Raw genomic sequence first — 26,559 nt, forward strand, 5'->3', positions numbered from 1 at the left:
CCAGTTCTCTATCTATAAAATAGGAAACCTCCAAAGACGGAAGGTTCTCCAAGAACTGGGGAGGATGCTGATGGCCAAGTCAGAGGGGCACGAGGGTGGCTCTGACAGGAACTTCTAGCAGGCCAATCGCCCACCTGTTGGGGTGGAGAGGGGAACAGCCATGACTTTGCAGCAGGCAAGACCCAGTGAGAGTCCAGCTCTGGGCCGACAGTCTACACAGAGAGTGACTGACCATCCCCGCCTGCCTGGGACTGAGCGGGCTCCTGGGATACGGGACTTCAGTGCTAAAACTGGGTCAGCTCCAGGCAAACTGGGATGAGTTGGTTGTCCTAGAGCAGGGACCAGCCCCTCCCAGGCCATAGGGCCAGGGGACCTGGTCATTTGTTCTATTCTGAATGGGGTATCAGAGGCTGTTAGCTGCACCTGCGGCACTGGGGTGGGGTACTGGCCAGGGGGTCCAGAGCAAGCAGATGCAGAGCCCCGCATCTCCCAGATGTCTCCTTTCCTCCCTGACCCTCATGCAGCTACAAGCTGCTTCTCAGAAGATTTGGGCACAGCCTGGGGAAAAGTTAATTCTGCCACTGTCCAGCCCCCCAGTCCCTTATGCCCCTATGAGCTTTGAGAACCATCCAGGAGCAGTGCCCTGGAAGGGACCACTCTCAAGACCAGGGGCCTCGTAACTGGCCTTTTACAAGCTGCGTGACCTAGGCAAGTCACTTCTCTGGAGCCTCAGTTTCCTCACCTGCAAAGCCTCGTAATACAAACGCTTAACATTTCCTTGGCCTCTGCTATGCGCCCGACGCTCTGCATCTATCCGCTCGTAGGCTCACAGCAGCCTTTGGAGGTGAGGATGCTGAGGCTCAGAGCGAGGCTGTGCCTTGCTCAAGGTCACACAGAGTCAGCGGCAGAGTCCAGGGAGCCAGAAAAAAGCCCCCAACCTCCACCCCTGGCCTGGGATCGTGCTGGCTGAGTATTTGAGTGCTGGTGAATCTTCTCTATACCAGCAAGTGCTCTATGTAAGGGGGAAGGTAATAATTTAGCAGCAGGTAAAGCTATGTCAAGGGAAGACTTGTGCCGCTAAATCTGCCTTGTAGAGGAGGAAATATTGCTAAGAGGATGCTGGTTCTTGGCGCCTGTGCGAAGACCATAAAAGCACAGCACACCTCGTGGCCCATAAACACCTGTAAGATGCAAGCATTCAAAGTGAGCAGGTATCCACTTCCACAAACGGAACCCAGAAAAGTACTCCAGAATGCCTTCAAAGATTGAAGCAATGATATTTCATCTAAGAAATATTGGGAAGAAACATTCAAGTCCCATACAATGGAAACCTGTCCCTTAATGGGATAAGACGCAGGGGTTAAAGTCACATTTATGCTGAATGCTTGTAATGCACTCACACCTCGTTAGGTGTAAAAGCAGGGTATAAAAATGTATAAACAGCATACTTTCAACGGGGTGTGGGTGCTTAGAGGATGGACTGAAAAAAAAGCTTACAGTGTCCTGTAAGCATGACAGTGGCCCTTTCTTTCTATTTTCCTTTTCTATAATTTTAAATAGAAAAATGTATATAATGATGTATATGTCAGCTTTATGATCAGGAAACAGATTTTAAATTGTACGAGGACTTTACAGACACCCTACATTTCAGGATGGCTAGACAATCTGCTGCTTTTGTCTGTTTCTATCCTTATGGGGTCTTTGGGGGCAGCTCCTCCCCCCCCACAACCTTGTGTTTTTTGGGGCTGCCAACCATGGTTTCCCAATGCCCCCTGGCCACAGCGATGGGACCAATGATATCACTTCTCCAAATGCTGCTCAGCCTGACTATGGAAGATCTCCATGGAAGATTCTCTGGAGGGGTTTAAGAACCTGCTCATATCATAGACTTAAACTCTCAGAGAACAACGCATTCCCTAGAATAGAATCAGGGAGCTTTTTCTATAAAGGGCCAGAGAGCAAATCTTTTCAGCTTTGTGGATCTGTCAATAACTATTCAACTCTGCAGTTGTAACATGGAAACAGCCATGGTCCATATGTAAATGAATGAGCATGGCTGTGTCCCAACAGAATTTTATTTACAAAAACAGGTGGAATTTATTTACAAAAACAGGTGAATTTGTCCCACAGTCTGCAGTTTGCTGACCCCTGACCTAGAAAAATGGAAGTCACTGGCTATGAGGAGAACCAGACTGGAAAAGGGACCCACCTGGTCCCCACTGATGGGCAGAAAGAAACACTGGTCCCCTTAAGACTACACTGCCGGCTTTCTCAGTGCAGGGCACATTTATTGAGCCCTGACAGGCACCGGGCACTGGGATGAGCCACAAGCAGGACACACACTGTCCTTGTCCTCTTGGGGCCTTCAGGTTAGTGGTCAGGCCAAAAGCTACCAGGTAGGGCCACTGAATGCAGCTGGGTAGAAAACACAGGCCTAAGAATCAGGAGAATTGGGTCCTTGCTTCACATTTTCTGTGTGGCTTTAGGGAATTCACTCGAGCTCTCTGAGGTTGGATCATCTGGAAAACGGAGATTTGAATGCTTAGTGCAAAACAATGAAACGACTCAGTTAAGGCCTGAGAGTAAATAGGTAGGGCTGCCGATATAGGCAGAGGCCAGCTGCCTCACCTCTTTGACTCCCTGAGTCCATTTACCCTAAAACTCAAGAGCAAAACCTGCCATAGGTTTCAGGATGCCATTCCTCAATGAATAAGAGCAGAAGCCCCTTCTTTGCTCCAAGTGCAGAACTCTCTCCCTATGCAGGATTCAATGGCTCCCCACTGTTTTTAGAATAAAGATTCAAATCACCATAATGGCTGGCAATGCCTAACCACCCCCCTCACCCCTGGCCTCATGTCATTCACATGCCCCCTTGTTCTCTGCTCCAGCTCCTTTTTTTTAAAGCTCCTTTTATATTTCCCCCTGACACAGGGTCTTTGCATGCACAGTTCCTTCTGCCTGGAGCAGTCTTTACTGGTCATCACCTGGGTAACCCCTCCTCACTCTTCAGACCCAGTTCACGTGCCCCCTCCTCAGGAAAAGCCTGTCCTGCCCACCCTGCCCCATTCTGCGATCTCAGAACCCTGTGCCCCTCTCCAATGTACATGGGATTATCTAATAAATGTCTATTTCCCCAGAAGCCCCAGGAGAAAACCATGTCTGTTTTGTTCACTGTGGCATCTCCTGGGCCAAGCACAGAGCCTGGCACATAGGAATAAAAACTGCTAACATTTATCAGGTGCTTCTCTGTGCCAGACAGTGTCCTAGGCTCTTGATATATGCTAATTTGTTTCATCGTCACAATTGCCCCATGAGGTAGGTACTATTAGTATTCCCATTTTATAGATGAGAAAAACCAAGGCCCAGAGAGATTAAGTAACTTGCCTAAGGTCACACAGCTAGTTAGTGGCAGAACCAGGGTTTGAACCCAGGCTGTCTAATTACAGAGCCTGCGTTCAATCAGATAAAAGGCTGTTGAATAAATATGTAAGTAATTCCAGCTTTTCCTGGCTGGCCCTGCCTGCGATGATTGGTCCAAGGGGATGCAATGCTCCCCACCACCCTCTAACCTGAAGTGAGCAGCTGGGGTGTGGAGCAGGAATTACTATCAGCAAAGCCAATGGGTGTTAAGTTCCTTTCTCTATCAGAGTCCAGTGGTGGGCCTTTTGGGAAGGGAACAAAGGCCCATTTATGGGCCTTTTGGGAAAATGTGGTCCTGGGCATTAACTAAAGCCTGTTACTGCTGGAGCAGCCCCATCTTAAAGGGAACGGCGTGGCTCCTTGGGCCGCCAACTGGACGACTAAGGATTTGATATCCAAACAGTCCACAACCTCCTTATACTCGGACCCTCCTAGATGATCATTTGTGCGCTAAATGCGGTCATGCTTCCGTCAGCTGATGGGTGAAAGTGCTGCAGCTGCCACATGGTGACGGTCACAGCCTCACGGTGGGCACCCAGACCCAACGGCCTCACCACTGCCTGTACAGCTCTGCTTGTGCCGAGGCCTATTTGGTTGTTGCTCCTTAGTCGTTTCTGGTTGTGGAGTGCGGTGGGAAACTGTTCTTATGAAACTTAATACCATAGAGACAAAGAGAGGAAGCATTAGGTGGCCAAAGCCAGCAAAGCTTAGCTTCAACGTGGTATTCACCAGACATAAGCTGGTCAGTTATTGAGGAAAACGAGAAAAAACAAACAAACAAAAAAACACTTGTGGACTTCTGGAAATATGTGGATAGGCAAGGACTGTATCTGAAAGGCCAGGAGTAGCTGAGATCCGATCATCTTTGTAATTTGCTGGGAACCCACGGGGCCCCTCCCTCACAAGATGTCCACTTCCTGTAGGACCCTATGCCCATTTCCCTGAAAATGGAAAAAACTGCAGGAAAACAGGGGTGGCATCCCATAGAATCATGCCTGCCTTCCTAAGTGGCCATCATGCCTCCTAGGAAGCTGGGGCTCAGGGAAGGGTCCAGGTGGGCCAGACTGCAAAGCCTGTGGCTTCCTCTCAGACAAACAGGAGTCCAGCTGGCAGCGCAGCAGTTTTCAAATATACCCACAGGACCCTTTGTTCAAGTGAAAGCAAAGGTCTCATGAAACAGAGAACAGAGATATTCTAATAAAGGGCCCAGCCCTGGAGAGGCAGAGGGGAACCAAACCCAAATGCTTGCCCTTCCCTTCCTCCTCCCCACACACCCTCTTTGACCCAAGGGACGGCTCACAGGCTGCCATTGGTTGATTTGAATGTCCAAAGGGGAAATGGCCACTTTGGGGGCCACCACAGCCAGGACGTCATTCTGTTATGGGAACCAATGAACAAAACTGCCCTCCCTGGCAAGGCCCAATAGTAACCACTTGCATGAGTTACCTGACAACAGGACCTCCTGGTAAGGAATGCAGAACTGACAAGCTACCACCAACCAGAAGAATTCGGGAAAGGTCAGGAGACGCCGGTCCATATGTCCTACCAACCTCCCAGAATCCTTCTCGCTGGAATCTATCTTGGCTGAGTGATGCGCGTGCCACCGGGAAGGACCATGAGTCAGAATGATTGGCCAGAGGCAACCCGGAAACTAACCCCATCACCATTAAACCCGAGACTGCGAGCCACGTGGCAGAGCAGTTCTCCTGGGTTCCCTCACCCTGCTGCTCTCGGCCCGGGCGCCCCTTCCCAATGAAGTCTCTTGCTTTGTCAGCACGTGTGTCTCCTCAGACAATTCATTTCTGAGTGTTAGACAAGAGTCCACTCTTGGGCCCTGGAAGGGGTCCCTCTTCCTGCAACAATTCCCCTCTCAAATGGGAACAGAACTTTGAGGAGTTCACATTCAGCCCGATTCTGGCTGCCTCTCAGGAGCTGGCTGCTGGGATGGGAGCCTGCAAAGCCAGCCAGTCCTCCAGAGTGAACAGGGACTCTCCAGGGCTCACTGGGTCAGCTTAGGGTGGACAGTGGCCAGCGCAGGGGCTGGTCCCAGACCTAGACGGCCAGAAGGCAACCAAATCTAAAAAAGTGCTCCAGACTCCATGATTTCTCCAAGGAGCACAGCAGCTGAAGAAATCAATGCCTCCAGGGAGCCACCCCAAGCACTGGGCCTGGGCTTGGCCCTAAAGGTACAAAGATGAAGAACTCTGGACCTCGGAACTCAAGGGCCTCTGATGAGGGAGACAGAGCTGCATGAGGCAGGAGTTTTGGTTGCAGACAAACTCAACTCAAACGAGCTTAGGCGGCAGTAGGATTCCTGGGGTAACTCGTGCAGCAGGATCTCGGGCATGGACTTAGGGAGAAGGGACCCAGAGCGCTTTCTCCATCACTGTGTACCTGTCCTGCCTGCCTGCTAGCTCCCTGCACCCCCAAATCCCAGGCCTTTGTAAAGGAGAGTTCAGATTTGCCGGCACTGAAGGTGGCGGGCTCGCTGGTCCAGCCTGGGGTGGACTGTGGACAGGGGAGGGTCATAATCTGGAAGCAAAGCACTGTTGCCCAGATAATCCAATAGGTACCCCCATCTCAGATAATAATGTCTATACTTTCAATTCACTCATTCAACAAGTATTTATTAACACCATATGCCAGAATCTAGGGATACCACAGTCAAGTTCCTGTCCTGTTCTCATTCAATTTGGGAGAGACAGAAACTCAATGAGTTGATAGAGCTGGTGGTGATAGGTGTTATGAGCCCTGCAGACACTGGGGGTGGGGGAAAGGATGGGTGGTCCAGAGAGAACAGCACATGTGAAAGCTCAGAGGTAGGAGGCCTTGTGACCAGGGGACATCAGAAGAGGTCAGGAAATCGAGGGCCAGCTTCAACTTATTGTGAGGATCTTATAGCTCTTATTCTGAGTGGGATGAAAAGCCAATGGAGGGTTTGGGGCCTAAAAACAGGAGTCAGCCAACTTTTTCCTAAAGGGCCAGATTGTAAATATTTCAGGCTTTGTGACCATTGGGTCTCATTGTAACTACTCAACTCTGAGGGTGTAGAGTGAAAGCAGCCATAGATGCTGCTCAAACAAATGGGCGTGGCTATGTTCCAATAAAATTTATGGACACTAAAACTTGAATTTGACGTAATTTTTACTTGTCACTGGGTTTTTTCCAGCCATTTCAAAATGTAAAAAAGCTCTTCTTAGCTTGTGGGCTGTACAGAAACTTTCAGTGGGCTGGATTTGGCCTGTGGGCCTTTGTTTACCCAACCCTGCCTTCATACCTTAAGAGGTTACTCTGGTTGCTGTGTTGAGAACAGACTAAAGCAGGGGACAACAGGAAGCTTGGTTTGGAAGATGTGATGGTTAACTTTTATGTGTCAGCTTGACTGGGCCACAGGGTACCTAGAAATTTGGTCAAGTATTATTCTGGGTGTGTCTGGGAAGATGTTTCTGGGTGAGATGAACATTTGAATTGGTGGACTGAGGAAAGCAGACTGCCCTGCCCAGTGTGAGTGGGTGGGCCTCATCCAATCAGTTGAAGACCAGACTGGAACAGAAAGCCTCAGTAAGCGGGAACTCCTTGTCTGACTGCCTCTGAGCTTGGTTTTTTGCTGCCTTTGGACTCAAACTGAAACACTGGGTCTCCAGTTGGCTGACTGGAGATGTGGGAGCTTGGCCTCCATAATCATGTGAGCCCATTCTTATAATGAATCTCTCACTATGTATACGGACACATCTTATTACTTCCATTTCTCTGGAGAACACAGTACAGAAGCTCAGCTCATTTCAGAGATGATGGGGGCATGAACTAGCAGGGTTACAGCAGCGGTGTGAGAAGTAGCTGGAATATGGATGTATTTTGAAGCTGGAGCCAACATGAGTAGCTGAGAGGAGACAGGAACCAGGTGGGAGGGAGGCAGGGGCCAAGTCAAGGGGGCTCTCCTAGGGGAAGCTGAAGAGCTGAAGAGGGGAACCACTTATGTCTCTCTCAGAGATCTTGACAGATTCTGTTCTAGAAAACATCATTCTGGAAGCAAAAAAGAGAACAGGCAGGCAGAGGTAGAGGAACCAGTTACAAGGCTGTTCAAACAATGGTCTGGTCACTCTACAAGGGGGGGTTTCTGGCAGGTGCCCAGATGCCCATATGGGAATCTCCACCTTGCCGTCTTTTGTGACATTTGAATCCATTGCCCTGGTGGAAACTGGCCAGGGTGGTAAGAACTCGCTTGTCACTTTGGGAACTGCAGTTGAGAATGGCAGTACGTTAACCAGGAGGTGCTTTGTCTACATTCTACAATCCAAATAGCATCTTGACACAGAAATGAACCTGAAACAACTTCCTATTATATATGGGGCAACTTCCCAGTTCTCAGACCTCGTCGCTTAGAGCTCCAAAGCTTGGATTTTGTTGCTGAAACCCTGAAGGTTGATTTCTCTACCTTCAGGGAACTGAGCTTCAGTCCAAACAATGTTTCCTGGCTGGGCCACTTGGTCACTGGCTCCACTCCAATTTTCTGCAGGCCCCTTAAAATCTCGTATTTCCTCAGTGAATGCCAAGATGAATGGAACCATGGTGGGGAGGGGTGGTTTAGAAATGAGTAATGAGAAGAGAGCAGGGCTGTGAAGAAGGTGAAGGCTGCCCTGCCCCCTCAGCTGCTGCAGCACCTCAGGGGCCCCGGGACGCTGTGCGTGACCCGTTCACACTGTGATCGGTCCGCATCACCTGGACTAGTGGGCCGTGAACGTGGGGAAGGCACTTACTTTGTGTTTGAAGCCCTCAAGCAGAGCACCCGACACCAGGCCAGCTCCTTGCTCTTCCCCTTTCAGACACTGATGACTGTCCGTTTCTTTCAACCCAAAGCTTTCCCTATACCCACAACTGTCTGCCGGGCCTTTGTCTGAATCATTTCTCTCCAGTGCTGCTCCAAACCCACCACATCATCCTTTCCAAAAACATTGAGTCTTTCAGATCAGCATGAGGAAGCCTCCATTAAAAAAACAACAACAAAAAACTCAGCACCTAGTGATTCTGGTAACAGAAGAGATCCGTCCACTTGCTTTTCAACTGCTTCCCAACCTCCTGAGCTGAGTGTTTCAGTGGATTAACTTCCGGTCTGACCCGGCTCCCCGGGAATCGGGACCAGCACTGCTCTCCCCTCACGGGAGCTGGGTTCCTCCCCCCAACACTCCCCGCCCCCCCCATTCATGAACTCAGGCTCTGAAAATCAGCTTTCTCACCCAGTTTCATTTTCATGCAGTAACGTGAAACTACACTGAACCTCAAAGAGCCCACCAGCCTCTCTCAGCTCACCTTCCTCAAGGTTGCAACCCGTCTACCAAACTTGGCAGCCACCTGACCCCTGAGGATCTTTGGACCAGGAGTAATTTCTCTCTCTCCACTTTTCCATTCCAGGAACTTGCCCCAAGCACACTATGACTAGCGTCTCCTAGCAAACTCCTTCCACTTCTAAGTTTGTGTTAAACCGGTTGCTGGTGGACTAAATTCCTGGGGGCGGGACAAAGAACACTGCTATCTGCATGTCAAGACCCTCTCGGACTTAAAATTGGACACACACCACCAGGGAGGTGAAACCATCCCATTCAAACAGAGGCGGCAGCTGGGATTCGGATTAAGCATACTAAAAGATATTATCCCATACTGTATTGGTTGGAAACATATTTCCCGGTTTCCATGGTCTTCCTTCGCTTTTTGGACATATTGAATATGTAATTTGATTTTTCCGCAGCCAACCTATCTTTTCCCTTGTGATTTATTCTATTGCCAGTCTGAAGTCTAGATAAAAAGGGACTTATTTTTACTTCTAAATTTGAAAACAAAACTACTGACCCCATTAAGCACGGACACTGGTGTTGCTGGGAGGCGCTAAGGAGTCCCTGCCCCCAGAGCGACTTCAATGTCCCACCACTTCCTTCCCCACCTCTGACTTATGATGCCTGCTTTAAGGTACTATTAATTCATCACTCATACATTACTTTTAATAACTTATTTCTAGGAATAAAGACATTTATAGGAAATTTAGAAATTCAGAAAAAATCCAATTAATGAAAAATTACCCACAACTGCTACCCTACATAGCAACATTTGTGGTCTTCACCCTACACAGAAATATTCATTATATCAATATAGGCACATATCCCTAAAATGGTTTGTCAAAAACAATCTGTTCTGGGGTGGTTAATAATCGAGCCACCCTGCTGGACTAATTTTCACTCTTCCAGTTCCCAAACATGCCTCCCGCTAGTGTCCTTGGGACAAAATTCCCAGAGGTGAAAATCCTGGGCTAACAGGTAAGAACGTCGAAAACTCCTATCTACCCTGTCAACCTGCCCTCGGTAACAGTACCAATTTACACACACTCCCTCCAGCAGTGGAGGAAAAAACGTTTTTCATCTGAAAAAGGAACAAAGGGCACTGTGCAGCTGCCCACCTGCAGAAGGAGAGGTGTGTGTCCTTGACCGTCTCGGGTCTGTGACCCAGTGATGGCTTTAGGACGTGGGAACGTGTTATCAGCAGAAAGGGAAGGGCCGCTTCGAGTTAAGTGATTCTGAAGAGCCAACCAGAATTCTTCTGGACACAGAACACCGAGTACAGCAAGGAAAGGAGGCTTTAAAAAACGTAAGTTCTCCCTCCACGGGGCTTGGCTGGCTGCTGACTGGGGCCAACGTGGTAACCCTGGGTCTTCTGGCAAAGGAGCAAGGCGGCCAAAGTGAGAAACCAGTCGGTCGTAAACGTCCCGCACCATGCATCTGCCCCCTGACGGGGGGCACCGAGGGGCTGCAGACGGAAGCAGCCGACTTCCACTTCCTGCAACCGCAGACGGGCTGACCACGACCCTGGCCGCCGCTGCCGCACAGACTACAGCGACTTCAGGAGAGGGTGTTCGAGGACGGGAGGCTTCGTGCCAACTAGTCATCATAGTGGCATTTAGAAAAACCAAACGGAGGGAAGTTCTTTGCTACCATCACTGAGATGTCATGGGTCAATGTTTCAGTGCAAATAGGGAAGCGAAGAGAGGGCCAAGAAATTCAAGTGACCTTGAAAACCTTCTGCTGGAATAAAAAGCACAGCTAAGCCAAGAGTACTGGGCTTCCTACCGAAGAAAGAGCTGCTTTCCAAGGCCCTGATTCCCAGGGAATCAGCTTGTCGTAGGACCCATGGTGGCCGTGCAGTGGGCTCCTTGGGTGGCCAGACGCGGCTATTCCTCTCACCTGAACTCTACGCAAGTCTCGTCCCTCCTTCACAATTCGAGGCTCATCCAGACTAGGCTATCTGCCCCAGATCCGCCCCTGGCAGAGGCTGGAGGCAGGACAGACCCCACTCCACCTGCGGAACCCGGGGCCCACCCACATGTGCCCCGTACTTACCCCCCGAGAGGGTGGTTCCACCGGGTCAGAGACACTGGGTCAGGCAGCAAGCTGCGTGCTGCCTCAAAGACAGTGGGCGTGCGAAATAAACACGGACACCGTTTGGTAACCAATGATTTTTTTTTTTTATCTTTGAAAATGGAAGCAAGTGTTTTGACAGAATACGATGGCCGCTCTATAAGAGCCGATCTAGGAGTAATTCACTGGTTTTCCTCTGGGATAGCACGGATTTAAAAAAAAAAAAAAAGGCAAAACAGGAAAAATAATCCACAGAGCTTGAGGCGCCAACTGAGACTGGCGGGGAATCCGTTCATTAAATAAGCCATACACTACACACTAAGATCAGGATAACTCGCCCTTGCCCTCCTCTTCTCTCCGAACCACATTCCCTACGGTGTTTCACCACCATCAACAATTTTGTTCACTTAATTAATTGGGTGTCAGAACCGTAGAACACTTCTGAATCTTAAAAATGAAGGTCCTCAGCAGATCATGTTGATAAAGAAACACATACAGGTTTGAATATAAATCACTGTAATTATTGTTTTCTTAACACCTCATTATCCACTTTAATATTTAAAACACACACGCACGCACACACAAAACCACACCAAACATTCAGATGCCCTGAAACCACGGAGACAGCAATCCCAGGACTGGTAAAGAACATGGTACCTTCTTTTCTACTCAGACACGAGGACAGCTCGACCATGCAGCCCAACCCACCGACGCCACACTCTGCCTCAGCCTGGGTCCCCGCACACAGACGCTTCCAGCCGGTCCCGAACCGTCCCCACGCCAGCAAGAGCACGTGCAAGCGCCCCCGCCGTGGTCCTAATGCATGACACGATTCCCGTTCCACCACAGCCACTCAGCCCTTCCAAAGCAGAGGCTCCTTAAATCTTGTTTCTCAAGCACGCACTCTGAGAAAATGGAAATGGAGAGAAGTCCCAGCTAACCCGGGAGTGAGGCAGGCCATGGGAGCTCAGTGTCTGGCCGGGGGCTGGGTAGTCTCTGTGCTCGGACCCAGCCATGGTGCAGCTGCAGCGGGGCGCGGGGGAGTTTGTGAAGAGGGTGCGCAGGGACCAGCTGCACCATCAAAGCTACAGCAGACGTCTGCTTCCTTCTCGACCCTCCTCCCCAGTCTCAATATTCAACAGCACCCTCTGGCCTCAGCTTAGCAGAATGCAGTTAGCACCGAAAGGCAGGAGGAGGGAGGGATGGCCGGGGGAGCCATGAGAGAGGGGGCTGCATACAGGAGGGAGAAGAAAGGGCAGGAGCTCCAGGGGTGTGGGGGACCCGTCTAGCACAGCGAGGGGGCAGCACGGGACACGCGGGAAAGCAGAGGATCATGCGGGGCGAACGCTTCCCTCCAGGCCCCCTAGTCTGTCTCACCCCATCCCAGGGTACTCGGGAGCCAGGCAAGCTGCTGAAAGGGACAAGAAGGAACACCCCACAGCACGTGTGGCTCCTCGTCCTGGACACCCTTGTCAAGTACTGACCAAAACCTGGAACATGACGTTAAAGTGATGAAGCTAATAGATTCTATGTGTGTAACAAAACCGCAGAAACACATGCTAGTTTAGGTTCGATTATAATCATCTGAAGCACAGGATAACCAAGAAGCAAAATTCCATTCTGGTACAACCACCCAATTTCTAGAAAAGAGAAAGGAAACGATTCGATATGAGCTTTTTTTTTGATCAGAAGACTCAACTGGAAAGGGAGGGGTGGGAATATGAATCCACATGATTTTTCAAGTCTTCCTTTTGTACAGTCATTAAGATGACCAGGTTTGTGCTGCAAAGAAGCCAGCACAGTGTGGCTACTGCTCTGATTGTTCTCAGATGAATGTTTATACAAAATAATATCTTCATTTAGTTTATAAACATACACAGTGCTGTCCCTTTCAAATTAAGGAGAAAAAAACCCCCCCCACACAAATACTGCAAAGTAGCAAAATACAAAGGAAAAAAAGCTACTTTTGGTTTTGGCAACATTAAAAAAAAAAAGAAATATAAAAAGCAATGTGGCATTGGTCCCTGTTTGTAAAAAAAAAAAACAAAAAAAACAAAGGTACTTGGGCAGGACACTGAATCAGAATTGGTTGGTTTTCTAAAATTCAGAATATCTGGGATTTTCAAAGTAGCACTTTTGTCTTTTAGAAGTTCACAAGTCACATAACACTTAAAACATCAAAAAAAAGCTTTCTGGTAAAAAGCTCAGCTTTTAAATCACATTTTGTTTCTGCAAATTTGGGAGACGAGTTGAGTCCTTACTGGAATGTGGCCTATCGCTGGTCGACAGATCTGAAATGTCTCCAAGTGGCAGTGCCTCCCTTCGCCCCCCCTGGGACCACACCAACTACCAGCCACGAGCGCGCGCTCTTGCTCCGTCTGCGGGGTGGGGGGTGGACCTTCAGGCTGCTATCTTCGCCATCTGCTGTTCTAACTTGGAAATACGCTCATCTTGATTGCAGATTGTGTCTTTTATAGATTTGATCTCTTTCAAAATCTCATCCAATTTGGCTTCATTTTGCTAAGGAAACAAAAAAAGAGGGGAGGGAAGAGGGTGACTAAAAAGCAGCAACGTTCAACACAGGTAGAATGTACGGGGTATAACTGTGACCTTCCATTTTGGAAGTGGCAGGCTGCAGCGGCCAGGCCGAGCCTTTTAGGAATGCCAGGAATGCTGGCTGGGCCAACTGGCACCCACAGCAAAGCGACAGTGTTTCACGGCTCCTGGCCCCACCTGTGCGCCGAGCTGGATGGAGACTCCTGGGACACAACTAAACTGCAGGAAGAGACTGATCCCTGCAAGGCTGCCCCGTATCCCAACCACCCCGATCAGCCAACTCCAGCAGGAGTATCTTCTATGTGACCAGGGTGACAGGTGACCCTCTAGAGGCTACTGAGCTCCTATCAGCTCCTAGAAAGGTCCTTGGGAACTACATCCCTTGCCCTGCCTGCTCCTCTAAAGAGCCTGAGCTTCTCCCTCGTGGAGCTGATTCTTCTGCAGGAAACCCTGCAGTCCCCAGAGCTGTGGTGCCTCGTGTGGCTTGCTCGGTCACAGCCAAAACACTAGCTCCTGAGGGCACTTTGCCTCTTGTTTCTGCCACCTCCACATCGACAATTCCCGGCCCCTCCTGGCCCCCAGAACTCCATTCTACAGCCTGCTGACGCCAGCCCCCTCTCCTCCCTGGCTCGACCCTGCTCTCCCGTGGCCACAGGGGTCTTCACTGTCAGCCTCTGGTCTCCATCACTCCCCTGAAACAATTCTTGCCAAGATGCCCAAGATCATCTCTGCCTCTAAGTCCCACTCACTCCAGATCCTTCTGTCACTCAAACACTTAGCAACTTCTAAAATCTCTCACCACTCCCTCCTTCCTGGGACCTCATCTTCCCGGCATCGGTAACAGACTGACTTCTATCCTGGTCGTCATAAAAAAGAGAGCTAAAGGAGTCAAACTCATAAATGTCACGTGATCAAGGTGGTTCCTACAAACAGTGCCTGTTACCATTACTGAACCCCATCCGTGCAGCGGGGACAGTGCTCGCAGACGCCCAGGCTGGCAGGCGTGTTCGGGAGGGCCAGGCCGAGCCAGCCCAGCACGCCCCAGGCCCTGCGGTCCTTACCACGCCGGCCGCGTCTGTGGTCTTCTTGGGGACGCTGATCAGGTCGCACTTCTTGTTTGCCATGGGCTTGCTGTCCAGAATGTTCTTCTTGACCACCTTGAGGTCCCTGTTTTTGCCGGGAATGTATCCGTGCTTCAGGGAGATGAGGAGCGGATCTGCATTCCTCCCCTCGAACCACTCTTCCGCCTCCAGCGCCGCTTCGGGCCCTGCCGTGTCAGGGTACAAGTCATCCTGGAAAAGGTCAGACTACACGAGACACAGTGGAGAAATCCACAGGTAAGGAAGAGAGCTCTGGGATTTTTAAAATCTTTTTAAAACATGGATTGCCTAGACAACTGGGCACTTACCTTCCTGGGGACAGTCATGATAATAGGCTCACACTTTCTCTCGTGAAGTTTGAAGAATCTTCAAAGGAGAAACAAAGGCAAAGTTGCATTAAGTGAAACAGGAGGCCAAGTAACAGGCTTAATAATTCACTTGTACATTCTGTGTTTGCCCATCACCTCATCTGACGCATCCTGGGGAGCAGGTAGAATTCAGCGTTCCCATTTCACAGGGGAGAAAATAGAAGCTGAGAGTAGCTATGCTAGGGAACGGCGGATAGGAGACACCAACAGAGGCCTACGCATTATGGTGACAGTCAAGTTCCAATTACCTGGGGGCAAATCAACTGTGGGGAAATGATTAACACCACCGACAATGAACCGCTTATGAGAAAATTACCAAGTCAGAAGACAATTACCAAGGCAGAAGACAATGGACACCCATGTCTCAGAGAGTACCTATGACCTGGATGCCACGTCTTCTGCCAACGTGAAGTGGCTGAACATTCGTAAGTGTAAATAGGATTTTTAAAAAGGAAACGAAAACAATCCTAGGAATTAAATGTTGGCATCCGAGCAAACCACATCATGCATAACACTCAAGAAAAATCTGGAATTATCCAGGGTGTGGGAAGAGTAGGAAGACCAAGCCCAAAACCTGTGCAGTCGGCTCAGTGGTGGGAAGGCTGGCCTGGGCTGGATGGCCAGCTCCACCCCCCCACACCTGGGCATGTGCCCACCTGACCCAGCCTTGAGCTCCTCATCCACATGGTGGGTAAACCAGCACCCACCTCACAGCATGGGTATGAAGAGAAAGGGGATCCGGGCCGTGTGATTAGCACAGCACCCAACACGTAACCAACGCCCCAGAAATACTGAGTAAACAGGAGGCGTCCTGAATGACTTCCTTATACAGTCATCCCTCGGTATCTGCGGGGGATGGGTTCCAGGACCTGCCGCGGACACCAAAATCTGCGGATGCTCAAGCCCCTTACATAACATGGCACAGCATTTTATACTCTAAGTCATTCTAGATTACTTACAATACCCAGTACAACGTAAATGCTATGTAAACAGTTGTAAACACAAAGTAAATGCTACGTAAATGGTTTCCCATGCGCCACAAATTCAAGTTTTGCTTTTTGGAACTTTCTGGAACTTCTGTTTCCAAATATGCTCAATCCTTGGATTTGGAACTCGCAAATACAAAGGGCCGACTACGTCTTTTAAACTTTTAGATGACAGTAAAATAAATGTGTTCCCAAACCCTGAATGTAATTTTGAAGTTCAGATTCAATCTGTTTTGAACCACATTTTGATTAGTTTGATTTAAACCACAATTTAGAATTATCTGTGACAGCTTTCCTTCATTATTCTAGCTATAGAGTTGAAGGTATTATAAAAAAAAAAACAAAAAAAACTGTGCAATAATTAATATTAAAAAAAGGGCTCATAAAAATTTCTTCTATTTTTAAAGACTAAGTGTCAATTATTTGTGTGACCAGGTCAGCACACTTAGAAAAATGTCCATATAAACGCAGTGTTATAAAAACTCCACAGAGTAGTCCAGAGAGGCAGAAGTTACAACACACAGCTGAGCTTCCTAAGCCAAGCTAACCTAACACCCACTGTGGATCTTTGTTTCTCTAGTTTCAGATCTGTGGGCTCCACAACCCGGTTTGGAACCTGGCTGGTCCCTCTGCAGGGCAGGAAAACCATCCCTCATTTCCATCCCAGGGACAGGCTCTTCCTGGTTGCCTCCCAGGGGACGCTGGCCACAGCCGCAGCCTGAAGACAAGCGACGATGGTTTCACTACTTAAATCAGGGTATGATACGCCCCAGTGAAGCCTCTTAACCGCTGCATTTCAAGTTTATCATCTGAAGGATGGGGAGGGCACAGCTGGATTAAATGATTTTGAAGGGTTTCTTCTTGCTCTCAAACTCCACGTTTCTAAGAACGGGGAGGAAACAAGATACTAATTCTACGATTCTACTGCACACACACAGGTAGAAAGACTCAGGTGCGGACACGAACGGCCTAAGCAGGCTGAACACTTTCCGATACCGATTCTTTACCTGGCAATCTCACATTTGTTGACATCGAGTCCCCTCTTGGGCATGTAACCCATCCCCCTCTGAGGCTCCTTGCTGCTGAATGTGTTGAGGTAGTGGACATATGGGGATTCGTCCGTGATCTCAAAATAGCGGATACTGCTGTCGCCCTATAAGAAATCGGAGACAGGTTTGTGTTTCACGTTAGCCGGAATATCTGGCTTAGGTGGGTGTCTCTCTCCTCTATACACCCAGCACTGACTGGGACTCCGCTACGCAGGCTGACCTTTGCTCCCCTTAGGAGGCCTGCCTCGAGCACATGATGGCTTCTCTTCCTGGCAGAGCAAGCCCTCGCCTATGCAAGGCTAGCAGCCTCCTCCGCCTCCTCCCAAAGTTTCTGACTTGCCTGCACTGAGTCTGGCACCGAGTCAGAGTCGGAGCGGAAAGGTTAACACCTCCGCCCAACAACTGCGCCGCAACAAACAAACAAACAAACAGAAGACCAAGAGGACCTAGTGGGCAATTACTGATTTTTCAGCATTCCTCCATGGGCACAGACCTGAGGGCACTAACACCAGACAATCGGATAATAAGAAGTAAGAGTTTTCTAATGAAGAGACATTAGTTTTAGTGAGTAACCTTTAACTTCAGACAAGAATGCTCTCCCATTACAAGGTGTCAAGTTCTGTGATAATCTGGCTTAGAATGGTCAGATTTTTTTGACGACCTGAAGCATGTGCTAGCCTCTCTCAGTGTAAATAACTGTCACACAGTTACATGAACCTGAACAATGAAGGCAATCCTGCCTGAGGAGAGAGATGTGTGTGTAAGAAGTGATAAATAGCTAGGCAGTACTCTGCCCTAACAACCCTCTCCTTTCTCATATTTCCATTTGTTTCAATGATGTAACTATCTAAAGCAATGGAAGACAAGCTAATCATACACTATTTGTTTTCTACATACTCACAGTAACTTTCCACCCAGTGTTAGTAACATCTGGGTAACAATGCAGTCTATGGCAGCTGTTAACATCTCAAGTAAAATGACTTTCAAGGAAACAGACAAGATCTCAGTTTCTAAATAACTGACCTATAAAAATGTCAAGCAGGTCTGCAGCCCACTCCATCAACTGTGAACAGAAGTAAAACACCCCCAGCTTCATCCCCAGCAAGGGACTATCTGACAGGTTTGGGGAAGGGAAACACATCAACAGCTCCATTTGTATTAATTCATTTATTTCAACTACAAAAATTCTAAGGGAAGTTGAGCCTACAGAAGAATAAGGAATACTGAGGTTTTTACCTTCTAAAATGAAGTAACAGTAATGATAATAAAGCTACCAACACTTTAGTTAGGCAGAAATCATCAGGCAGCAGGAAGGTGTCCTGAGTTCAGTGTGGGGTCTTCTTGTAACAACTGTCACCTCCTGACACTTGAGTCAGGCCATGTAATTGTAAGGCCTGGGCCTTAACACTGAACTCCAGGAGTGAGAACCCTCTGGAGAGTCTCTGAGGCCCTCAAAAGCTTGTACCCATGGAGCACTATTCTCTATACAATTGCTTATCTACTAAATCTCTGAAGGATAAACTTTTCTTCTTACAGGATTAAATTTAAGATCAAACAGCAAAATTACTGTTTACCTTTCCACATAAGTAAATGATACTGGTGTCAGGGTCATAGAAAGGTAGCAACACCCCATTGCTAGTGTCCATTTCATGAAGAGCAATTGGTTCCTCCATATTTTTCTGGGAAAAAAAAAAAACACACACACACACATTTTTAAAAGGTGAATTTTTATAAGATGATACATTTTTCATCCCTAATTAAGTTAGCCATTTCCCTAAAATAATGAAAGTTTAAACAATGCACATATGATATTCATACATGTAATTACCAATAGGAATACTAGATGAGATCCAACTCACTGAAAATTGTGTTGATTTGGCAACATAATTAATGCACACATCAGTGTGATCCCATGACAGAGATGAGAGCCTATCTCCTTTGTGACTGCTTTCTTTTTCAAAAGTACTTTTTTCTTATTACAAAAATAAACTCATGTTCTTTTAAAAATTAGAAGGTACAAGGAAAAACATAAAAATCATCCCATATTCTGTAATCCCACGGTCCAGTGGGGGGTAGAAACAATTACCATTTTGGCCTATTTCCTTCCAACACAGAAGCACACACAGATTGGGATCATACCACATATGCAGTTCAGTACGTTTTTCCCACTTGTGCTGTCATGAACATTTTCCCAAGCATGACTATTTTGATTTAGACATTTGATCATGTTCTTTAGGAAATATTTTAACTAAGTTTAGAACTTATTTCCCAAGTCTAAAACACTGGATTCTTCACGCATTCTTTCTAAAATCTACAGTCAACATAGACTCCTTGGGAGTATCAAGAATGCATTTTTAAAATACATTTAGCAGTAAGTCTCCAGTGAGGATGAGAACTTCACATCCAACTTAAGACAAGCAGGAGTTCAGCAAACGACACTGAGAACCCTATCATCTACTGACCAACCCAAAGGCCCGCTCAGAAAAGAGAAAGCTCGAGGCTGGGGAAGGGGTGGCAGGGCTGGGAAGGGGCGTACCGGGTTCCAGAGGGCCAGCTGCCGCTCGCTCATGCGGCTGAAACCAGTGGTAAAGACGTTGCCGTCAGCCAGAAAGATGGCCCTCATGGGTCGGGCTCCTTCATGTGCTTTCTCCTTCTCCTGGGCGAGAGAGCAAAGAGGCAGCTTACACAGTCAGACTGCAGGAAGGAAAAGTGGGGGAGAGCGGGGGCTCAGACAGTGAACCCCGCCACCCCACATGCCACTCACGTCAAAGGTGTGTGTGTGTGCGTGTGCACGTACGTGCACGAGCGTGTCAGTACTGGCCACCTCCCCTTCCTGAAGGAGGAGGAAACAAAGCGACACCAAGGGATCTGGCCAAGGCCCCTCGGCTGGTGAGCAAGCAATCGCGCCAGGTCTGGACTGAAAGGCCTCAGTCCTTCCACCAGCCCCTGCCACCAACCCAAGTCCAGGCTCCGCAAAAACAAAACGCACGAAACGGCTCTGCCAAGCCTTTGTTTCTCAAGAGTATGATAATAACCTGAAGGTGGATAGTCACTACAGCATCTAGCAATTTCATAGGACAGAAGTCGAGTCAGGCTAACCCGTTCCTTAGCCTCATCTCTTCAGCGGGAGCCCACCAGCCCCACACCTTGGAAGGTTCTAGTGGAGAAAGCACGGGGTACGGGGCCTTGATAAGCACCAGCCATGCCTGTCACTCGACTCTTGAGAAGGCCAAGAGCCGCCTTCTCAGAGAAGGGCCGTGACGAGGCACAGAGTGGGGTGAAAGTGAGGCACCTCTGGATTCAACCCCTGCAGTGTCAACCTGACTAAAGGCCCGAGTGTCCATCTTTTGCCGTGATGTGTGATTCTGTGGAGGCCTAGCTCAGGTGGCAGAAACGGGGACGCTGAGCTGTGCAGAGAACCCATGGCAACTTGTCAGGCCCTTTAAAGACCGACTGGGGAGCAGCGGAGGGAATCAACAGACCCATCTGCAGTCTTAAGCCAGCATGCAGTAAAGTCTGTGGGTTAGCTGCTCTAGACTTGCACATTCTTAAGCAAACTGATAAAAAAAACTTTGTTTCTTTGTGAGAAATGGTCACCAAGTGAGAGGGAAGGCTTGGGTAAAAGCTAGAAATGCACAGCTCTGGAGAGAAGGGCAACTGGGAGACAGAAGCCTGGCCGAGACCTTTCTGATTCACAGTTTGGCGTCTGCACACAGCAAGGGTCCACGGACTGGCAGTCCCAGCCCCTGCGGTCTGCCTTAAGACGCAGAAAGTTCTCACTCCCTAAAGCGCTACACATACTGGGGCTTTTGTCCTAAGAATACTTACAGCAACAATCTCCTGTTTCCTAGGATCGATTACTCTCACTTTCTTGTCTTTGGAGGCTGTGCAGATCAGACTGCCGTTCCGGTTCCAGCTCACGTTGTAAATCATGTCCGAATGTATATCGTCCAGGTTTAGAAGGGCTTCCCCCGTCCCCACGTTCCAGATGATGATGGTGTTATCACAGCCTGAAAGCAAGCAGAACCACACCCCTCAGGGATGAGAAACGCCTGCACAACAACACATTTGTGAAAACTATCGATACAAATACAGGGAGGATAAACACACCTATGTATTGAAATGGAGATGCTAATTATAAGAAGCCTTACTTACTGGCAGTCAAAAACTGATGTGACCAAGAAAAAAAGAAATTTGTATAAAAGAAACACATTAAAGGAAAAATACAGCGTGTGAAGTTTGGGCTCATGTGAAACAAACAAAAACACCAACCAAACAAACAAAAACAAAGAACAACAAGAAAATAGAACCCTATGTTTTTTTTAAGAGTTAACTGGGCTGGTGGACCCTGAGTGATCTTAAGTCTCCTTTTCTAGTAAAACAAGCATCAGAACGAATACAGCTTCTTTCCTTTCCAGAGGAACTAAAAATAAAGGGTTTAAATGGTGGTTTAGGAGGCTCAAGACAAAGACTGGATAGCAGGTTATTCCCATCAACCATGCTGTTAAGACATGGTCTTGCACAAAAGCATGTAAATTACAAGTGAAGGGAAATGCCTAGCCATCTGCTCACAGCAGATCTTTATCTTGAAGAGGGGAGAAAAACAGGCCAAGACTGGCCTGATTTGAGAAGCACAAACTGTCGTCAAGTAGGCACATGAATTCAGAACCTGATCCCCAAAGAGGCCACAGGTCCACTGAGCCACAGCCCCTCAGCTCTTCAGCTCCATCCTCCCTTCCCTCCAGGCTCGGCCCCAAGTCCCCGAGGCCCCTTTAAAAAGAGGCACCATTTGCTGCTTCCAGGACATTAGCTCAAGGATGAAGCAAAATAAGGGATGGACATCCTGAAGATGGATTCTTGTCAATAAGCCAATTCTGCAAGCACTTAGAAAAATTAGCCACTAATAACCAGGACACCTAAGTTACCTAGGGTCAGAAATAGGAAATGGGTGAAAAAAACTGTACGACAGACAGTATGAAAAGTTGGAGCTAAACTCTGCGATGGAGATTTGACCCATCCTCTGCCTCGTTCATCATAGGCAAATGAGTAACTTCAGCCACTGTGGATGGATCACATAGTCTTAAACCATGCAGAACTATGCACAACGCTGCAATCAACCATTCTCTGCGTGTAAAAGGGAGACTGGGCTCAGTCTGCTGATGATACCCTAGATTTGACCTCGATGAGGCGGGCAGTAGGGTATTTTCCATGAGGGAATTCCACCTTTGGAATTGTTTTCTCTCCTTATCAGACTGAGGTTCTGAGTAGAACACTGGAAGGCTTCCCAGTTATAGTCAATTGTGATTTTAAAAAAGAGAGTCTTGGGCTTCCCTGGTGGCGCAGTGGTTGAGAATCTGCCTGCTAATGCAGGGGACACGGGTTCGAGCCCTGGTCTGGGAAGATCCCACATGCCACGGAGCAATGAAGCCCGTGAGCCACAACTACTGAGCCTGCGCGTCTGGAGCCTGTGCTCCGCAACAAGAGAGGCCGCGATGGTGAGAGGCCCGTGCACCGTGATGAGGAGTGGCCCCCGCTTGCCGCAACTGGAGAAAGCCCTCGCACAGAAACGAAGACCCAACACAGCCAAAAATAAAAATTAATTAATTAATTAATTTTTTTTTTTTAAAAAGTCTTACTTTTTTTTTTTTTAAGTAGTTCTTGGTTTCAATAGGTACCAGGCATTAGATTTTTAACTTAACTCACTATGTCACATATACCTTTCATACCCAGTTAAAAACTGAACTGCTCCTCTCCTTTTTACTGGTGAGGAGAAAGATCTTTAAAATTCTACCACTAACATTAGCACTGCTTTTTTTATAAGCCAATCTTATTAAGGTATAGTTTGCATGCAATACAATGCACCCATTTTAAGTATACATTGGTTAAGTTTTGATACATGTACGTATGCATGTAGCCATCATCACAGTCAAGATCAACATTTCCATCACCCCACAAAGCTCCTTCCTGTCCTTTGTATTGCTTCTATAAAAGCAGATAAAATCTCAGATTTTAGACAAAGAAAAAGATTTCTTTAAGATGAAACTTGGAAACTACACAAGTGGGAAACCAATAGGAACACTAGGACTTGGTCACAAGGGTTCACTGCAGTGCTGTTTAACAGTGAAAAATCGGAAACAACCTCAATGTCCAAAAATAGGGGACTGACTAAATAAACAGAGGTATTCAGACAATGGACTATTAATGGAGTCATTAAAAATATCATACAACATGTAATGGCACCTGAAAAGGACCACAGTGTACCAGCAAGTGCAGAAAGCAGGTCACATGTAAAGTGTCTGAACCCATCTTTGTATGTAAAATTGTTTATGGGCACAGAAATATCTCTGGAAAGAAACATCAAAAGGGCAATAATGCTGTTTCCTCCGGGTGGTGGGACTGTAAATGAGTTTTCTTTTCTCCCTTTTGTTTATATGTATTCTCCATAGTATACACGGACTACAAGTGCAAGGAGAAAGATGAAAGTATTTTTTAAAAGGAAGGAGGGTATTTGACGAACAGGATCACCCCAAAGTTGGCGGCAACACCAAAGCTGGAACCCAGGGCTCCTGGCTCCCACTCGGGCTCCTTCTACTACATCAGAAATAACTACAACTGAGGGCCATGGAGGCATGGAGGGCCCCAGCAGGAACCACGACTCTGCTGAAATGCGATTATATAAGTAAGCATGTGTCTGTTCCTAATTCTAGGCAGGAAGTCCACAGCTTCCACTGGCTTTGCCCAAGTGGCCTCGACACACACACATGCACACGGGTGTCGGGGAAGTCCCACATTTAGGCACCCCGTCGTGGGTTCCAATGACCTGCTTCACAACTGCCAGCACAGCCAGCACGCGTCTGCTGCTCCCTCCACACAGAGGCCGCGAGAAGCGAGGGCAAGGGGAAAGCAGAGGCCAGCTCGGCTCCTACCTGCACTGAGAAGCACGTTGCGGGCCGTCGGGTGCCAGGCCACGATGCCGACTCTCTTTGAGTGGCCTTCTAAAATGACCACGGGCTCAGTCAGGGAAAGGGTGAGTCCGTTTTCTGGGATCTGCCATACCTGTTGGCAAAGGAAGAAAGGTCATCCACATGAAAGCGGTCGGCTTCCGTTACCACATTTACTGTGACCATCCAGTGTGAAGCCTTGCTCTGCATAAACAGAACATACAGTGGTCTTTGGATGAAAGGCAGAATGTGGCGAAACACGTACAGCTGTTTTTCAAATGCAGTAGGAGAGCAAAGAGCAGAATATCCCTAAGGTCTAAAAATGTTAGACCTCTCTGCTTTTATTTACTGTTAGTAGAGATTTTATTTTAAATTCCCTGTTAAGTTCAAAACTCTCCTGTTAGAAGCATACCAAAAAATTGAAAGAAAAATACAAAATGACTGAAGCACCCATGAAGAGACGCATTGGAGTGAAAACCCCTAGCTAAGTCCATGATTCTTGAGGGGAAAGCAAACTCCATCCACCAAACCTTCTTGGGGGGTGGCGCAGTTTTTCAAACATCATATTTTCTATAATTTTACATTGAGAAAATGAAAAGATACCTAATAGCTTTGTAACAGGTACTAAAGAAATCTTCTTACAAAAGAAAAACATTAATTGGACTTCATCAAAATTTAAAACTTTTGTGTTTCAAAGAACACTATCAAGAAAGTGACAAGACAACCCACAGAATGAGAGAAAATAATTTCCAAGTCATATATCTATCCGAAAAGAGAATTTTATCTAGAATATTTAAAGAACTCTTACAACTCAACAATAAAAGGAAAATAACCAAATTTTTTAAATGAGCAAGGAATCTAGATGTTTCTTCAAAGAAGATATATGAACAGCAAAAAAACACATGAAGAGCTGCCCAACATTATTAGCCGTCAGGGAAGTGCACATCGAAACCACAAGAAAATATCACTTCATATCCACTAGGAGTTTGGAATCAAAAAGACAGATAACAACAAGCATTGGCGAGGGTATAGAGAATTCAGAGCCCTCATACACTGCTGGTGGGAATGAAAAATAGTGCAGCCGCTTTGGGAAACAGTTTGGAAGTTCCTCAAATGATCAAACACAGAGTTACCTATGACCCAGCAATTCCACTCCTAGGTACCTACCCAAGAGAAATGAAAATATATGTCCACACTAAAACCTGTACACAAATTTTATAGCAGCATTATTCATAACAGCCAAAAGGTGGAAACAACCCAAATGTCCAGCAACTGATAAAGGGATACACAAAATGTGATACGTGAAGGAATATATGACCACAGAAAGGGATTAAGTACTGACACACGCTACAACATGGATGAAGCTTGATAATGTTAGGTTAAGTAAAGAAGCCAGTGAAGACAGTCCACATATTGTAGGATTCATGTATATGAGATGTCCAGAAAGGAAAATCTATAGAGACAGAGAGTAGATTAGTGGTTGCTTAGTGCTGGGGGTGGGGGAGGGGTGCAATAGGTAAAGAATATGGGGTTTCTTTCTTTGTGGGGGGTTCTTTTTGAGGTGGTGAAAACATTCTAAAATTGTCTGTGGTGATGGTGGTACATATCTATGAATATACTAAAGACCACTGAATTGTACACTTTAAATGGGTAAGCTGTATGTGAATTATACCTCAATAAAGCTGTTAAAACCAGATATTAAGTAACATTTAAGTTTGTGAACAGGCTAAAGTTTAAAACAATTATCTTCTTCTGTATGAAGATTAAAGTGAGTAAATCTTCTACCAAAAGAGATCTTATGGAACTAGTTCATAACAAATTTAGAACTTGCCAGTGGGAAAAAATCATACTCAACAGTAGAACAAGTGAGAAACAGAATTTTCCTTTGTTGGGGATTTTTAAGGAGGAGACAAACAACTGTCTGTTTTCGCCTGCTTGGTGGAAGGCAGAGTCTGAATTAGGAGTGGTTAAGGTTCAGCTCGGTTCTGTTGTCCTGAAAAAAATCAGAACAAAAATGTTGCCAGTCTGAGGACTGCAGGAAAGTCGTGAATTAAATGATCATTCATAAACCTGCCTTCTGAGGGCATAAGTTTAGGACGTCACCTAATTTCCCCTGCACGCTCATCATTCAGCAGATTTTAAACACGGCAGATATGAACAAGCATGGAAGGCAAAGGGAACCTACCTTGCCTCCCCCAACCCCTCACCCAGACCCCTGCCTCTCTCCACCAACATAACAGACTCTGAGTGTGGGCATCTGTTACCCTCCAGAGCTGTTTGCTTTCACCTATTTTTATTCAAGGGTTTATGCACAGTAAAACAGCTTCCACGTTGAACTTGGCTATTTGAATGTAAAGCAGGACTGAAACTGTGAATAGAAGGAACAGAAAACAACTACTGGTTTAATCAAAGCACGAAGTCGGCAGAGAAACAATTATGAAACGAGACTTCAGAGACTCAACAGGAAATGCATTTTGCAAGATGAATTCCGACTCAGGCTTAGGACGGAAAGCGTGGTAATTCCACCTGCCGTCTCCAGGGGGCACTGTGACCACGGGCTGCTGGGTTTTCCCACAAGGATCGTAAAACCTTCACTGCCTGAATGACGGAGATTAAGCAGTGCGTTTTCTAAATCCCTAATGAAGCGTGGAGTGATGGGAGGCTTTGGATGTAAGCAGCATTTCCTGTCTTAAACATGAGAGCTCATAATGGGACTTCATCTTTTCCTTTCTCTAGCTT

At 47.3% G+C, this 26,559-nt stretch overlaps 1 protein-coding gene across 3 annotated transcripts in view; it reads right to left on the reverse strand.

Moving 5' to 3' along the window:
- Positions 1–10,914: 10,914 nt before the first annotated feature.
- Positions 10,915–26,559, reverse strand: part of CORO1C (coronin 1C) — an 81,105-nt gene continuing 65,460 nt past the window's right edge. For all 3 annotated transcript variants that reach the window (XM_061169427.1, XM_061169429.1, XM_061169428.1), the window contains 8 exons: positions 23,806–23,935; positions 20,708–20,889; positions 19,416–19,535; positions 18,454–18,558; positions 16,838–16,983; positions 14,785–14,842; positions 14,438–14,683; positions 10,915–13,340 (listed from right to left, as the gene is read on the reverse strand). In XM_061169427.1, the coding sequence (XP_061025410.1) occupies positions 13,221–13,340; positions 14,438–14,683; positions 14,785–14,842; positions 16,838–16,983; positions 18,454–18,558; positions 19,416–19,535; positions 20,708–20,889; positions 23,806–23,935 (1,107 nt within the window). In that variant the 3' untranslated portion in view covers positions 10,915–13,220. The remainder of the gene's footprint in view (positions 13,341–14,437; positions 14,684–14,784; positions 14,843–16,837; positions 16,984–18,453; positions 18,559–19,415; positions 19,536–20,707; positions 20,890–23,805; positions 23,936–26,559) is intronic.

The sequence above is a fragment of the Eubalaena glacialis genome, chromosome 15, assembly GCF_028564815.1.
Source record: "Eubalaena glacialis isolate mEubGla1 chromosome 15, mEubGla1.1.hap2.+ XY, whole genome shotgun sequence".
NCBI classification, from domain to species: Eukaryota; Metazoa; Chordata; class Mammalia; order Artiodactyla; family Balaenidae; genus Eubalaena; species Eubalaena glacialis.